Genomic DNA, 17405 nt, shown 5'->3' on the forward strand with positions numbered 1-17405 from the left:
GCAGGGCCCTTTCAGAACCTGCCATGTAGTGCTCTTTAGCCAGTATGTGTAAATACCTCAGTGATATATGGGTCCATCCATCGTCAACAACCCCCCCCCCCCCCCCCTCTCTACCCCCTACCTAATGTCACACTGCTTGTCTTATTGCTCCTCTTTTCTAAATGTTCAAACTTCTCGCAAACATCCCGCCCTCTGCTTTTCAACTTCTCTGTCCGGTTCTTATACTTTCTCTGTCTCTTTCCTCCACGCCTCTCTTGTTTTTTTTCGTCTGTCCGATTCGTTCACGTTTTCCATCTCCACCCCCCCCCACCCCCCCACCCCGCCCCCATCCCCCTAACCAAATGCCCCCTTCTTTTAAGCAATATGATCTGTATAGATAGCGCATGACTGAAAGAATTTATTGTACCACAGTTGTATATATCAGTATGCAGACAAAAATGATTTCTAGTTTATGTGTTTGTATGTTGTTACCCGTTTCCTAATCTGTGTATATCTTGATGTTTTTAATAAGATGTTCTATTTTAAATTATGTAAATGCAGATATAGAGGAAAGCCAATATTATATATCCCAGGATTTAAAAATTCTACCTTATTGCATTCCAGAAAAAAAAAGAATTCCAACCTGCAAGATGCTAGTGGAAATGAGTTCACACTGTAAAGGACGATGTCTGGCTTTAAGTTCAGCGAAGGCTCATCACAGAAAAGACGACAGATGATTATACACGTAAAACTCAAAAAGACAAGGCCATTAACTACTATGGTTCTGTGGGAAAAATTATGCTGCTGGAAATTATACAAGCACATGATTTCTTATAACTTTTTATACTTATTTCTCAATCAGAGGACCTATATGTTTAGCTTGACGCACACTATTATCAGAAACAGTAGTCAATACAAACCAGTTAGCATTTCATTTCTCCAAAGGCCATCGTTTACATATACTGGCTCTGCTTCCCCCCCCCCCCCCCCCCCCCCCAAAAAAAAAAATGGTCTCCTTAATCCCAAAAGACTCTTCTCTCAACCCTTCAGAAACAGACCCCATGTGAAACAAAAGCACCAAGCTGTAGCCATTGTGTCCTTAAGCTTGTTTAACAATATTTTTTGTTAACCGCTTACTTTCAATAGCCTTGTTGTCGTTGGGAATATATTGCGTTCAGGCTGGGGTCCGGTCTCCGAGAGGGAGCGAAAGAGTTGCGACTCTAGTTTTAAGATGACTATTTTTTAGAGCAATTCAACGTCTGACTATTTTTAGTAAACTGCATGATTTTTTTTACAAGGTTTCCTAAAGGCTGGGATATGGGGGGAGATCTACTGACACCAGGGGTTGTGTCTTCTGATACGATCCCCTTGCCTTCAATCAGAGGAGAGAGAGAAAAAAAAATCAAGAGTAATGTTTAAACAACCATATGGGTCAATATGTGACTATATTGACGGAGGTGAAGTGAGTTTCTAACACTGCCATTTTCAGGGAGGCGACTTATGTATAAACAGCCTCTCTTCATGCACACTCCCACTTGCTAGTGGTTGTAGCTTTGGTTTATTGGGAACAATGTCTTTGGCTGCAATGGTGCCCTGAATAGCAGTCTTTGCTTTGCGTTGCCTTCTCACAGTGACAATAGAGCTAGCCATGTTTTACTGCCAATCTTACCTTTTATGTGGCTACTGTTTTGCACTGGATGTCTTTGAACCGACAATGGCTTGTTGACTTCTTTACATCATTTTGGACTATGTTGGCTGGGTTTATTTCAGGATACCGGAGCTCAAAAAGTTCTTGATCAGCTTAGCGTTATCGAATGAAAGCGACAGCGACAAACCGCCTTTCAGCCGACAGCAGTTACATCGGTTTTGTTTTTATTGGTGGCACACGACGACACCAAGAGAGCTGCGAAACAACCGTAAAAGTTAATGGTCTGCGTAGGCGATTCTATTAGTCCATCATGTCCTTTACTACGGGTCCAATTTAAAAAAGGAATACGTTTTAATCCATGAAAACCATGAAGTCTCTTACCTTGGAGGAACCTCTTGCATATACTCGATGCTAGCTTCAGGAGGAGTTTCTAAATGTTTTCAATGTTATTGTGTAGTTGATAGCACTATTATGAAAAAGCTACTTGTCATTCCATAGGAGTCTCTGAGGACTGCTTTGTGTATCACTGTGACTGCCGTGCGTGCTTAGAGATGTAGACTTATCAGTAGGTAGCGAACCAGTTTGTTCTGTAGTGATGTTGTAGCGTTAATGCCATTTCCCCTTCTACATGCAGAGAGAGCGGCCTGTCGCGGGGCGGGGCGGGGCCGATCGACGGGCCGCGCGCGCGAAGAGGCGGGCCGTTTTTCGGAGCGAGAGCGGGTCGCTTCACGCAGCATTTTGTTGAGCACTGTGCAATACTTGTATGTTCATCCCATAGTGTTACGTGGGTGGCGTTGCCCGAGAAAAAGATTCTAACCCTTAGGATGACTTTAGTCGAGAGAGAGAGATGTATATCCTTCCCAGTTAAATGGTTAGGACACAGCACATGTAGATTCTGCTTAGGTTGGAGCTTGACACCTATCGACCTTTGTTTAGGGTTCCCTCCCTTTTTTCCCCCGGTTCATCTTTTTTTCTTCTTGCACACAGTTCCAGCATCAGAAGTTTCAGGGAGTATTAGGAAAAATACCAAACTAGATTCTACATTTAAATATCTCCTTCCCCTCAAAATACCATGTATATATTTACATAATCGTGTCAAAAATGTATATCAAGAATAAATATAAAGTGACATGAATATAATTCGTCGCAAATGTCATTCTATCTATTGACTATATACTATATCTCATCATACTGCTATAATTTTCATTCATGTTTTTCTTTTTTTCTCATTTCTTTTGTTTACTGCCCTATTGAATACCCTTTTATATTTGAGATGAAAACTCTGAATGTACAGTATGGACTGTGTTGGTGTAGATTACTTTTACCGTGAGACTAGGTGTAGTTTGCACTTTCTGTTGTAAAAACAAAATTACAGTTGTTTGTTTTTATTTTTTTTCTATTATTCTGAATTTATTCATAACCCTATTGGGTAGAATTCCCATTCAATTCAATAGCATTCCAAAAATCATTGAACATACTTTAATCACAGCTGTATGCCCTATCCCATTGCAATTCCTTTTGAACCAAGGGATTATTTTATTTGACATGTTTTACATATGTAGATTCATGAATTCCAGTACAGCTTCAGATAAAAAAATGGATTAAAGTACAATGTGTAGGCTCTGTAAAAAATGGCCTGAGCAATTCAATACGAGTACTAATGCAAATACGTTGTACTGATGGAATTACACGATCAAAGCTGAAAGAAAATGTGTAAAATGATCACTGAAATAACACGTGTAAACGTATCAGGGAAGTCAGTAATGGGCAGCATTGCAGAACCCATGGGATTGTGAGGTGTGTGGAAATACTACAAGAAAAAGCCATTACCTGCACTATAATGCAATGCTACTCTTATTACGGTTTCCTACCAAAGTATGCATGCATAATCAACCCCAAATCATCCTCTTGTAAGATACCTTACCAAACTCTCTGTGTGACAAGGAACTTAAGATTCTCTCCAGTGACACCGACAAGAAGCCACACTAACCTTTCAAAACAAAGCTGTGTAAAGTATTAGAATCTGATGCTGTAGAAAGATCCTAGTTGCCTTTGTGTATATCAACTGCCTGCTTGAGTATTTTGTGTGTGGAAATTTTCTCTGTAATCTTGTAGAACTGTTTGGGGTGTTTTTTCCTGCCATATCGCTCGCGGCGACGGCGAGCTGCTGACAGTTATATTTGCTGTGTATACCTTCATTTTTGACGAGGTGTTTTACAGTTTTGTTTCACTTTGTGTAGTGATTCACTCTGTGGAGTTTTCTGACTGTTGTTATATAACTTCATATACACAAATGATCAATAAAAATGTTTTATTTCCTGTTGATACAGAACCTTTTCATGTCATGTTTTCCTTCATGATATGGTGACCACATTGTTGCATTAAAGCATTCATTAAAATAGCAAAGACTAGTGTCACTACTTCTGTTACTATTGATAATAACAATTACAATTACTATTATTATTACATTATTTGATTGCTATAGGAAGTGTGAATGCCCTAAGAAAGATTTGCTGTTCAAACACAAAACTGCTTTCACATCTGAAAGAGCACATTCTGCTGGAAAAGTGACAATAACATGAATTTTGATGATGATTGTATCTAAATAACATGAACTGGTTGTGGTCTTGAGTCCTCTACACCACGCTTTTACACAAGTCACTACTGCCATCTACAGGACCTAAAGGGGGATGCCACTGAATTTCAACACTTCCATAACAATGAAATGTATGTTTTTTTCAATTTGCCCTTGGCAGAAATCAATATCTATTAGTGAATATATTCACTGTTGTCTCCAGAAAATAGGCACAAAAGTTTGTCCTGCCACCAAATGTGTGATGAAAAGAATTGGAAAGGTGATGATGAGACTGGGGCTAGATAGATTTTTTGGCTGCTATAAAATGAAGCTCATTTGGGTGTTAAGGCTCAAACATCTTATCAACACATGATGTTAGTCTCTAATTCATTGTCAATGGGGTGCCTTTAGATTTTAAATATTACTGGTATCACAGATTACAGTTTTGGTTCTGAATTGTTTAGTGTTTTTTCCTGGCAGTGACAAGTTTATAGGGCCCAAGGTGATATAGTACAAAGTATGCTTAGAATAGCTGGCCGGTGAATCGCTGTAGTCTTTGAATGTATTGCAATCAAATCTTCTATTTTTCTGATAATAAACTTTGTCAACAATTATACAATTAATTAGGAAGAGATTTCATTTCAGTCTATTTTGTGCAGATTGCTCTGAGCCAGACACAAGATCACACCAGAGGTGTCAAATCAATACAACCTTAGAAACAGCAAAGTTCCTGCATCTAATATCATTTGATGCCAACATTTACAAACCTGCTTATATCAAATACATTTCTGGGGACAAAGTAGAGAAATGGCTGATGACTGAAAATATATTATTTTGTCGGTGTGAAAAGTGATTTGACATTTCTCATCAAGTGCACAAAGCTTAGAAGGAACAAGTCAAGTCAAGTCTTATTTATTTATACAGCACATTTCATACACAGGGCAACACAATGTGCTTTACATAAAAAGACAATACAGTATGCATATGCAATATGCATCAACAAGTGTTGTGCAGTTACACAAGAATCAGTGCAGAATATGCCAATGTCAAAATATACAAAACACACACACACACACAGACTCACACACACACACACACACACACACACACACACACACACACACACACACATATACACATTAAGAACTTAGCCATAGATTGTTGTGAAAAGTAAGGTTTTTAACCTGGTTTTAAAGGTGTTCAGTGTGGGGGCCTCTCTCAGGTCCTCAGGCAGGGTGTTCCATCTACTTGGGGCATAAATACAAAAGGCAGCATCCCCTGCTTCGGAGTTAGTACGAGGGACGGTTAAAAGACCACTGCCTGTGGACCTGAGAGTTCTTGCTGGTTTGTATCTAATTAGCATGTCTGTTATATACTGAGGTGCAAGGCCATTTAGAGCTTTGTAAACAAGTAGTAGAATTTTAAAATTGATTCTAGTTTTGACAGGGAGCCAATGCAGGGATCTAAGAACAGTGGTCTTGAATGGTGTGACTTTTTTTAAACTATTATCAAGGTAGTGTAACAGGGAACACTGTTCCTGACTGCAACCCCAGTAGGAGCCCATACATGGTAAAGTGACAACTCCTCCCACTAGCCAATCGTTCAATCAGTGCAGGTTGTATAAAAGGGAGCGATGTAGGCAACCACAGTAGGTTGACTTCTTGCCTCTGGAGGGTTCGAAATCCACCAGTGGGCAAGCAACCAAGCTACTGTAGTTGCACCTCTGCCTTCCACCGCAAGGTTAGCTGCAATGGAGTTGTGGCTCATGCAGAACCACACCGATCCCCAAGAGCCAGTTCTCGGCCTACATTGGAACTGCCTTTCGGATGTCCTTGGGTACAAGAGCCGGTCCTATGAGAGTCACCCAACAACACTGCAGCACATCTACAAAGTCCTTGCCAGCCAGTATGATCCTCTTGGCTATATCATCCCTTTCACCACCCGGGCCAAGGTCACTGTGCAGCACCTGTGGTCCAAGAAACGTGGCCCCAACCTTCCCCCTGACCTTCTTGCCAGCTGGGAAGCTTGGGAACATGAACTGCCTGACCTTGCAGCCATCATTCTACCATGAGCCTCCTTCCCTCCACCACTCTCCAAAGAAGGCACAGTTTATGACCTGCACATCTTCTGCGATGACTTTGAGGTAGCATATGGCTGTGTCGCTTACCTCTCTGTCCAGTCAGAGGGTAAGGTCAGTACCTCATTTGTGATGGCTCGGTCCAGGGAAGCTCCCAAGAAGCAACTCACCATGCTGCGTCTTGAGCTATGTGCAGCCCTCACAGGAGCTCAGCTGGCCTCTCTTCTGGAGCGAGAACTCACACTGCAGCTACAATGCACCTACCTGTGGACTCACTCTTCCACCGTCCTGCACTCACCCAACTCGGAGTCCTGCCGCTATAAAGTGTTTGTAGGTACCAGAGTTGCAGAGATCCAAGAGCTCACCAATTCACAGGCGTGGAGGTACATGGACGCCAAACTACCTACACCAAGCTGTTGGAGATGCGGCCCCCCCTTTCTTCAGTGTCCCTCTGATCAGTGGCCAGTCCTGCATGTTCCTGTAAAGGAAGACATCACTGAACTGAAAAGGTCCACCTTCTGCAGCCTCATCTGCCCTGCGTGCACTCGAGCCTGCACCTGGACCTTCTAAACAGCCTGAACGTAGATGCCTTCCTTCTGTCCCTACGGAGATTCATCCCCAGAAGAGGAACCCCTCATGAAATCCTGTCGGACAGAGGAACTAACTTCAGAGGAGCCCAGAGAGAGCTACAAGAGGCTTTCGCTGCCATGGATCAGCAGCTCCAAGAACAACTCCGGTCATACCAAATAAAGTTCAAGCCTAATCCTCCTAATGCTCCACACTTTGGTGGTGCCTGGGAGCGTGATATCCAGTTTAGAAGCCCTCCAAGTAGTGGTCAAGGGTCTAACCGGAGGACTTCCTGCTGACCCTACTGATAGAGGTGGAAGGCATCCTGAACAAGCCCCTGGGTTACATGTCCTCAGATGTGGCTGATCCAGATCCCGTAACCCCCAATATGGGGCAGCGGGACGCCTCTCTACCGCAAGCGATCTACGCCCTGGAACCTCTCACCCTGCGGTGCTGACGTCACTGTCAGATTGTGGTCAACCATTTCTGGACGCAGTTTATACGCCGCTATCTTCCTACTCAGGAGCGCAGAAAGTGAAAGATAATAGTGGAGGATCTGGCAGAGGACAAGGTGGTCATGATTGTGGACCCTCAGTTGCCTCAAGCTCACTGGCATGTGGGACGGATAACCAAGCTAGTCCGGATTAGAGACCAACGTGTCCGGACTGCTGAGGTCACGGTCAAGGGCAAATCATACCTGACACCTGTGGCCAGGTTGATTCAGTTGCCAGCCATTCCAGAAGATGACGACTCAGCTGTGGCACCCCAACCTTGACACTAACATCTTAGCCAGCTAATCTGGAGGCGGCTGTGAAGAATTCCCTCTGAGTCTCATTTTCCCACGGCCGTCTCACTCCCTCCTCCCTTTCCGATCACGCAATCTTCATTGTGGTCCTCGCTGACCTTAGGAATGGTGAATACTTAACCCTTTTTACTGTGATAGAGGACTGAATTCAATTTTTAATGTATTGATTAGATTGGTGCTTTGCTGTCTATGAAACCTCGGTTTGGTGGGACACATAGTGCTGCTGCAAAGCCCAACCTCAACTTGGCACAGACTCCTGCTCAGGTTTGATGCGGCATGAATGGTTTTGTGTTAAATATTGACTATCTCTGTATCAGATGAAGTATTGGGCAATAGCTGAAATTTTACATTCTGATATACTATTGCATTGTCATAAACTGTATTTTGTGTGACACTGTATTTCTTCTTTCTTCAAGCATCCTCCCATCACTGCTGCCGCCACATTTGTTTCCACCTTTCCCAGATCCCATTACCCATCTAGTCCTGCAAAGGCTGTGATCCAGACCATCTCCCCTTTCTCCCTGCCGCCTCCTAGTAGTATTGGGCACTGGCGCTCTGTGAGGAGTAACTGACTGCAAGGAGGTGACTGTTGCTAGGTTACCGGTAACCACAAAAATGACAGACAGAGCCAACACTTTTGGAAGTTTATTGGAATTTAACATCTTTTATCGTCTTTCGGTGCCGAGTTTTCAGAGCAAAATGGAGGATGATTACTTTACTGACTTGCTTTTACTTACGGCTACTCGCTCTCTAAAGTAAATAAACTACACAGCCGAAGGATTTGGGTTCATGAATTTCTATCTGTATATATTGATTGTTATTTGAGTCTAGTAAAGTTTTGCATTTCAATTGACATTAATTTTATATCACTGTATTGTCAATTACAATTACTGATAAGGGACTTAATTTTGATTCCCAGCTGTTGGTGCCCATGGGCCAAGCAGTGATGGGGGCATATTTGCAGCCAGCAGTCTTGGCAAGCAACTGAAAAACCATGCTCTCTATATTGTATTCCTGGTCCAACACCCCTGCCTGCAACTGACCAGCCTCTGCCACATGTCATCGTAGGAGATGAAGCTTTCCCCCTGCAGACCCACCTCCTTCATCCCTATCCTAAGGAACTAGGAAGCAGCGTAGGATCAAGCTGCACCCTCATAATGTAGATGCAGTCATCAAGGCCACTTGTGCAACTACGTACAGAAGACCTTCCATTCCTCTGCAACCAACACCCGCACCCCAGAAGCTGCACGAGCTGCAGGGATAGCCAACCTTCAGCAGCTTTGCCTCAGCTGGGGCAGTGGCATGGCAGCAGAGTGCCTGTTTTGGTGTGGCCAAGTGAAATTCTTTGACTATTTTTCTGACCTTGATTAGAGAATGATTGATTTAGAGAATTAATGATTTACATGGTATTGTAAATCAGTATATTTCATTGTCCGAAGACTTGCTGGTACTCTGCCTTCTTGCTGTGGAACAGGGTGGTGAGGTCAAAGCCTAGGCAGACTGGACAGCTTCAGGCTGCTCTTCCTGCTCCACGTACCGCTGCTCCTCTGGGTCCTCCGTAGAAACCTTGTCCTCCTCTGCCAAGTTGCTGGAAGTTCTCCAAAAAAGAAAAAGGCCTAGTAAAGCGGTAGACCTTAACAGTGCTTGGATTTAATTTTTACAGAATAGTCTCTATCCCACTGCAAAATAAATTGCTTTTCAGATATCTAAAAAAAAAACAATATTGTCAATCAAAACAACCTTATTTATTAGGTCTTCAGTATACCCACACAGGAATACCATACCTTACAAGCAAACTTGTAAGCTTTCACTGTCTTGAGTCCACCACTACTCTTGGATGCAAACTTTTATTTTGTTGAGACTGTATGCATCCCTCATCTTCACCCACTTCTGTTGAGCTTCTTTTCCTGTGTGTGAATGGGCCTTCAGAGACATGCACAGAACACTGATAAGCACTACATCATTATCTCTAGTTATACAGACACCCTATGGCCCCATTATCTACAGAGCATTAGATAAACATTATTGTATTTTTCCATTTACATTTGGGCATGAGTTGATTAACAGAATTTTAGGTGTTGGTAGTGTCAGCACATATATAACAGGGTGGCCCAAAATCATACTCGATGACTTCATATTGATTTTTAAAATGAAAAAAGTAAACAATGATATGCAAATGCAGTAAATTTAACTGGAGGAAAACAAAATAATGGCAAATCATTTTGCATTTTAATTTTATTATTGCCAGAAAGTGTCAATGTCAGTGCATGAAAATGCATTTTACTGATTTTAAAATTTTAAATTATTCCAGGCTGCAGCTATACATACTTGTGGTCAAAAGGTAGCTTACTGTTAACTCAAGTCAACTCAACTCTATTGAGACGTTTTACAATATAAAAATTTTAACATTTCAGACTGGAAAAATTGTCATTTAAGTGGGGCATGGTGCACAGTTCTTTGGCACAGTACACCTCTTCAGGAGAAACCTTACCGGATAGCATGCTGTGCCTGCAGATGTGCATTGAGACACAGTTTAACTGAAGCAAGAAAACACAGATGCTGCACTCGTCCAGAACATGGGTAGAGGGCTCTGTAGCTCTTAATACCATGATCAAGATGGTATTTTACAGGAGTTTGAAAGTGATGATCACTGCCCACCTATGATTGAGTATATACGTTTTGTAGATGATGCATGTTCATGCTGGCATCAGGGTTTACAGGGTTTGTGTAGTCGTGGGGTCTGTGCTGGGGGTTGGGGGGGGTTGGCGGGTGTGACTGGGTCACCAGGCCAGGGCTCCCTCTCCATCTGAGCCTTGCCCTATATGGCGATTTTTGTTTGTTGGCAAAACACTGTGTCATGTAATCTCATGTGGTATGGGCCATGACACGAAAATAAAATTTCATTCACTCATACATTTTACATTTCAAGGTTAAATGGGCACAAGATGTAACATTTTACATCCACGCCAAGTATTTCTCCATGTACAGTTTCTCAATCATCAGGGACTGTTGGTGCCAATTTTCCTCTTGTTGGCTTGTTGGTTGCTGTTGTAATACTGTCTTTTGACATAGAGAGATAGAGAAGGAAAATCCACCATCTACCAACACATAGCTTTGTGTTGCCCCCAAGTTGAGAGGTGAAGGCTTGCGGATGCATCAGCGATTGCAGTGGCGTGCACAGACTCTCTATGGGGCAGGGACAAAAAAAAAAAGTCTGCTTATTTCTAGACTATAGCCAACTTCTCCAATCTAAACCACTGTCTGTTTTTTAATATGGGAAATCATTTTATATCAACTTGCTAACTTGAATGCATCATGTAGGGAATAATGATTCTATTCATCAAATACAATGACCAGTTATGTTTGGGCAAATGGATTTCAGATTAATTCTTATTGGTTGATTGGTCACACACACACACACACACACACACACACACACACACACACACACACACATATATGTATATATATAATAATGTAGATATGTGTAATAATAATAATAAGAAATGTGAATGTAAGAAATGTGTGAAATAGGTAAATACAGAAGCAAACAAACTGAAAATGCTTTTTTGACCTTTATTTAATTATCCATTTATTTATTTATTGTCTTAATAAATCTATATTTCTGGATAAATATTTACTTCGCCATTCTTATCTATGCGGAAATGGTCCTTGAGAGGGAGGTGCGTCAAGTTAACCAGCTATAGAAATGCCGGAAGTTAGGCGGACTTGCCTTCTAAATAAATGCGTAAAAAAGGCACTTGGGAAAATACTAAGAACGTGTTGGGTGGACAGAGCAGTATCTGATTTCTTCTCAAATGTATTTTTTATTCTGATCGACTTACCATGTTCAACTCAAAAAAACTGTTGCATTATGTGCGCCAATACGGCTTTTATTTCGAAAATAGTGACCGGATGCTTGTTGTATCCTAGCTAGGCTAGCTTGACACTGTGTTGCATGCTTACAGTGAGAAGGGTTGTTTGACAGCTCGTACTACAGGCTAGTCACAGTAAACTCAGCTGGTGGTATTTTCTGCATTGACAAAGACTTTTGAAGTTGCGCAGACGAAGTGAAGATGCTGTCATACATCGTTGGTGTGAGTATACCTTCATGAATACGACGGAATCGTTTGTTTTTTTAAAAATTCCCTTGCGTTAGCTAAGGCTAACGACGTTAGCTAGTTTTGCTAACCAAGTTCTGGTGGAGGCTTGCCAGGCTCAGCCTACTGGGTTTGCTATGACTCATTTCTCCTGCTGGATAAAAAAAAATGTCTCCATGTATTGGAGACTACTGAGGGGGATAGACAACGCCCTAGAGCGGGGTCATATTTTTAGGTGGCTAATGGTAGCTTGGTGGTCTGAGTCATACTCTTGATTTGCCCTTTATCGCAGCTTATTCGAAGCGGTTTTGACAGCATCATCAACCTCATCTTCAGACTTTTCTTCTCCAAGAGGAAACCTGCCATCACCTTAGAAGACCCCAACATTAAGTATGCACTACGGCTGATAGATAAACAGGTAACGTTAACACCATCTGAATGTCACGATTTAACGTTAATGATGTTCACTTTTTTGTATGCTGTGTTTGCTTATGGCCCCTTTGGATTTGCACTGTACTGAACGACACTTGACAGACTGAGATTCCTTTATGCTATTTCACTCCCTACAAACCAAAGGATTATACGTGATGCAGCTTGTCTGCAGCACGCACAGTGTTTACAGTGTGCAGTGTTTACTGAGACAGTTTACTTGCTGCTTTCCCAGATTGTCAGCCATGACACAAGGAGGTTCCGCTTTGCTCTGCCTTCTCCAGAGCACGTCCTTGGACTCCCCATTGGTTAGTATGTTGTTATGATCACTGTTGAATATTCAAGACATTAAAACTATCGTTATTCACAGTCATGAAAATAGCTGCTGCAAATTGGACCATGCTCAAATCAAGCATGTCTGGCAGCTATCTCTATTATTTGATGCGCATTGTTCAAAAGGAGGCACTAAGCTTTTCATCTGTGCTATCACTTCCAGGGCAGCACATCTATCTGTCTGCCAGAATCGATGGGAAGCTGGTCGTCCGTCCATACACCCCTGTGTCCAGTGATGACGACAAAGGCTGTGTGGACTTGGTGGTGAAGGTACAGAGTCTAAGAAAAGCAGTTGTACATATTTGAGAAGTGTCATTCTATTTCTCTAAACCACTTTTTCCCATTCTCCCTGTTTCCCAGATTTACTTCAAGGATGTCAACCCCAAGTTCCCCGAGGGTGGCAAGATGAGTCAGTATTTGGAGAGCCTCAAGCTTAATGACACTATCGACTTCAGAGGGCCCAGCGGCCTTCTTGTTTACAAGGGCAGAGGTGAGAACCATAACATGTGATGCAGTAGTAGATGAACAGATGCAAAGTTTATAGACAATTAACTTGCAGATGCAAATTAGCTCCCTCATTTGATAGTATAACTGTCTCTCCACAGGAACATTTGCAATCCAAGCGGAGAAGAAGTCCCCACCTGTGATGAAGACAGCCAAACATTTAGGCATGATTGCTGGAGGGACAGGTGAGGGAAACCTGAGTTCCTCCTGCACGAATCTCATGCTTGTACTTAGGCTTAGGGCTAGGTTAAATCCAAATAACATTTTTATAAACTAGAAGACCTTCCCACCAGCATGTGAACGCAGCATAATAGTTATGGCTACAAAAACAAAAATTGTCTATTGGCAGCAATCCCATAACCGGATCACCACCAAAATCTAATAAACATTTTGAGATATCTTGCTAACAGACGGACAGACAGGGAAACATAATCTTCCTACTGAGGATGCTGAAGCTGGTGCAACTCAACACAGTTCTTATTTTCTTGGGATCTGTTTGTTACAGGCATTACTCCCATGCTGCAACTCATCACAGCAGTGATGAAGGATCCCCAGGACCAGACAGTGTGCCACCTGCTCTTTGCCAACCAGGTGAGTTTTAAAAGCAGCAGCTCCATCAGGCTCGCAAGGTGAACTGAAGTTTTTGCAGTGTACATGATCCAAATCACTTTATCCAGACAAAATAGCAACTCTTTCTTCCCTTGTGCGCTCACAGACTGAGAAAGACATCCTGCTGCGACCCGAGCTGGAGGAGATCGCGGCCAACCACCCCGACCGCTTCAATCTGTGGTTCACTCTGGACAGGGCACCTGACAGTAAGAATGGACACATTGATTGTTGCAGGATTGGACACTGACTTTCTTTATCTCTTTATGGGACAGTCTCTCTAGCTACTCGGCCTGCCCCGCCACCTTCTAAAGCTGTTTAATATTTAGCTCGTTTAATACTTAGACATTGACCCCTGTTCTCTGTTACAGACTGGGAATACAGCCAAGGCTTCATCAATGAAGACATGGTGAGAGAGCGCCTGCCTCCGCCCAGCGACGAGACCCTCATCCTCATGTGCGGACCGCCGCCCATGATCCAGTTTGCCTGCAACCCGAACCTGGATAAAGTCGGCCACTCCGACAGCCGGAGGTTCACCTTCTAGACGTCCCGCCGTGCCGCGGGGTGAAGCTCGCGGCGTTTAAGGGCGTCCAGTGGCTCAGTTATCGTCTGTACCCTTAAAGCATTAAAGCACTCTCACAGCTGCAGTGGGTATTGCACTAAATAGATATATATATTTATGCCGTGGTAATCATCATGCAGCAGAATCACAGCATGGACCATTTCATTTTTATTAGCAAGTGTCATGGAAGTACATGAGGTAGCGAACATGTGAGCTTTGTTTGGATTTTCATCATATGTAGGCACTCCTACTATAAGCATTTCACACCGATCATCTTGGCTGATTATTGTGCAGTTTGGGGACAACCGTCACCAGACTGCCAGCGTGGAAATGAAGATGCAATCGCAAGCTGTTGTAAACAAAAACGTACTGTCCTGCCACGAAACGTCCTTTTGATTATAATATTCAATATCTGAGGAGGCAAGGTTTATATTGAGCTTTTTTCCGAGTGCCTTAACACTTTGCGAAGCTTTTTTTATGCACCGTTTAAGAGCTGTGATCACTTGCCTCATTTATACAGAATCTAAAGCAAAATATTACATTATCGCTGTTGAGAATGTTACAGAACGGATGTACCTACTATTAATGCCATGAAATGTCAATATTTTGCTAAAACATGTCCATTAGTGGTTTGGTTACTGATTTTGATGTGTTTGATGTGGCGTCTTTGCTGCCAGTCTGGCAACATTGGCTAATCGTATGTGGTTATGCAACGTGTTTGTCACATATTAAAAGTCAAGTTGTGTAACTGGAATGTGTTTTTTTTTTTTTTTTTCAGCTTTCATGATAGCAATAGCGAGGGGGTTAAATCAAAAACCCATTTCAATGTACTGTATATCACAAATCATCCTTATTTACTACAGTGTTTACTGAAAAAAACAACTAAACATCGAACAAAAAGTTCGGAAATTTGTGTTTGGTAGATTATTTCTCTGTTGTAACAATGCTTCTTGGCAATACATTTTATACCGTTGGAAAGCCTGTTTATTTCCCTTTTAAATGGTGCCCCATTTGTAAGGAACATGCATTTGTGGGATGAGCAGCACAGCTGAGTATGTGGGTTGCGCTCATGAAAGATTTGCCAAATCTTCTCTGCCAATGCCAAACAGCTTATTCTGCTGTTGCTATTGACTCTTGTTTTGAGCTTCCGGTACCCCCAGGTGCTAACAATCAGGCACCTGATTGGCACCTGATTGGCAGCACCTGTGAGCATGGGCCCTGCTACAGTGGTCAATTGGTGTCTGCTCCAAGAATCGGCATGCCACGTTTGTCTGATCTCGATAAGACCTGTGCGATAGGGCAACTTCAAGCTGGTGTTCCACAAAAGCAAGTTGCGGCATTACTTGGAGTGAGCCATAGTACCATCTCCAAACTGAAGGCCAAGTTCCATGAAACGGGGGATGTCAGAGACAGACCGCGAAGTGGGCGTCCCAAGAAGACCGGTTCCTCACCCTTTCAGCACTTAGGAACCATAGGCTGTCTTCTACAGATTTGCAGTCAAGGTTTGCAGGACGATATGGCACACGGCTCTCGGCCCAGACGATCCGGAACAGACTGCACGCAGCCAATCTCCGGGCTCATGGGGCTGCCAGGAGGCCTGCCATGACTGCCCTTCACCGTCAGGCCCGTTTGCGCTGGTGTCGGCAACACCTGCACTGGAACCTGAACATGTGGAGGAACGTTATGTTCAGCAATGAGTCCAGATTCTGCCTACGGAAGTTGGATCGTAGGGTCAAAATGTGGAGAAGACGGGGAGAATGCTATGCTGATCGCTGCACCGATAGAGTAACACCTTTTGGTGGAGGCGGTGTGATGGTGTGGGGCGGCATCTCCATCACTGGAAAAACGAGGCTTGTCATCATCGGAGGCGATCTCAATGCAGAGAGATATCAAGATGAGATTCTGCAACCAGTGGCGATCCCATATCTCCACAGTCTGGGACCGAACTCCATCCTCCAAGATGACAACGCTCGCCCCCACAGAGCGGGGTTTATCAGAGACTACCTCCAGAATTTGGGAGTAGAGAGAATGGAACGGCCTGCCAACAGTCCTGACCTCAACCCAATTGAACACTTATGGGATCAGCTTGGGCGTGCTGTTCGTGCTAGAGTGACCGACACAACCACGTTGGCTGACTTGCGACAAATTCTGGTTGAGGAGTGGAATGCTATCCCACAGCAGTGTGTGACCAGGCTGGTGACCAGCATGAGGAGGAGGTGCCAGGCTGTTGTGGCTGTGTATGGTTCTTCCACACGCTACTGAGGCTCCTGACTGTTTGTTAAATGAATAAATTGTAAAATTGCCAATATGTCTTGTTTCTTCCTTGTTACTGATAGACTTCAATCATCCAATCCACCAAACAACACCAAACAAGAGTCAATAGTAACAGCAGAATAAGCTGTTTGGCATTGGCAGAGAAGATTTGGCAAATTTTTCATGAGCGCAACCCACATACTCAGCTGTGCTGCTCATCCCACAAATGCATGTTCCTTACAAATGAGGCACCATTTAAAAGGGAAATAAACAGGCTTTCCAACGGTATAAAATGTATTGCCAAGAAGCATTGTTACAACAGAGAAATAATCTACCAAACACAAATTTCCAAACTTTTTGTTCGATATTTATAACATCACTATATCAGCTTACATGTTTAAATGTCAAATACATTCTTACCTCCTATAAATCAATGTTTTTTCCCCCTTTACATGCTAAATTCACATTTGTAGTGATTGCGCTATGCTAAACATCCAGTTGAAGGTTCCAAACATTTCAGGCAATCAGAACCCACAATAAATGTCAGGTGGTCTGTCATCCTCCATAGGTTGAGATCTGTTTCCTCCATTGCTTCAGACCCATCCAGATAAATTTGATCTAATGCAACAATTCAGAGGATAGACCCAGTTAGCAGATCTAGCTCTAACATTGAGTCTATGGGGAACCAAGTGCCTGAAACTGGCTGCTTGATTTCAATCTGCAATAGCTCAAACTGGATGTTTTCGGAATTGTGTGGACTGATTTATGTTAAGAAAAGCTCTGGAAGTAAAAAGTATACAACATACAGAATAACAGGTCAGTATTCAGTATTGTCAGACTACCTCTAACTTCCAGTCCTGATAACAATGTAGTTGATTTTCACACACTGATCTTAAAATGTCTTGTATCCCGCATTAATGTAAAATTACAAGTGAAATACACTGCCCACACGAATTCAACTATAAAC

The 17405-nt window shown here is 42.8% G+C and overlaps 1 protein-coding gene across 1 annotated transcript; it reads left to right on the plus strand.

The window, feature by feature from the left end:
* The first annotated feature begins 11607 nt into the window (after positions 1–11607).
* Positions 11608–14957, plus strand: cyb5r3 (cytochrome b5 reductase 3). Its single transcript, XM_071528200.1, has 9 exons — positions 11608–11748; positions 12044–12169; positions 12416–12488; positions 12677–12783; positions 12874–13003; positions 13119–13202; positions 13523–13608; positions 13733–13832; positions 13995–14957. Exons 1-9 carry the CDS (start codon positions 11728–11730, stop codon positions 14165–14167), a joined length of 900 nt encoding a protein of 299 aa, XP_071384301.1. The 5' UTR covers positions 11608–11727; the 3' UTR covers positions 14168–14957.
* The last annotated feature ends 2448 nt before the right edge of the window (positions 14958–17405 follow it).

Source organism: Centroberyx affinis, unplaced genomic scaffold (assembly GCF_046629955.1).
Source record: "Centroberyx affinis isolate AG114_WGS23_722 - 3 ecotype Tasmania unplaced genomic scaffold, CSIRO-AGI_Caff_v1 ptg000120l_1, whole genome shotgun sequence".
NCBI lineage: Eukaryota > Metazoa > Chordata > Actinopteri > Beryciformes > Berycidae > Centroberyx > Centroberyx affinis.

Bases quoted from the DNA above. Each gene is read 5' to 3' on its own strand.
- cyb5r3 (XM_071528200.1), top strand. From the start codon at position 11,728: ATGCTGTCATACATCGTTGGT. The intron at 13,203-13,522 runs GTGAGGGAAACC...TGTTTGTTACAG, and splicing joins CATGATTGCTGGAGGGACAG to GCATTACTCCCATGCTGCAA. The intron at 13,833-13,994 runs GTAAGAATGGAC...TCTCTGTTACAG, and splicing joins TCTGGACAGGGCACCTGACA to ACTGGGAATACAGCCAAGGC.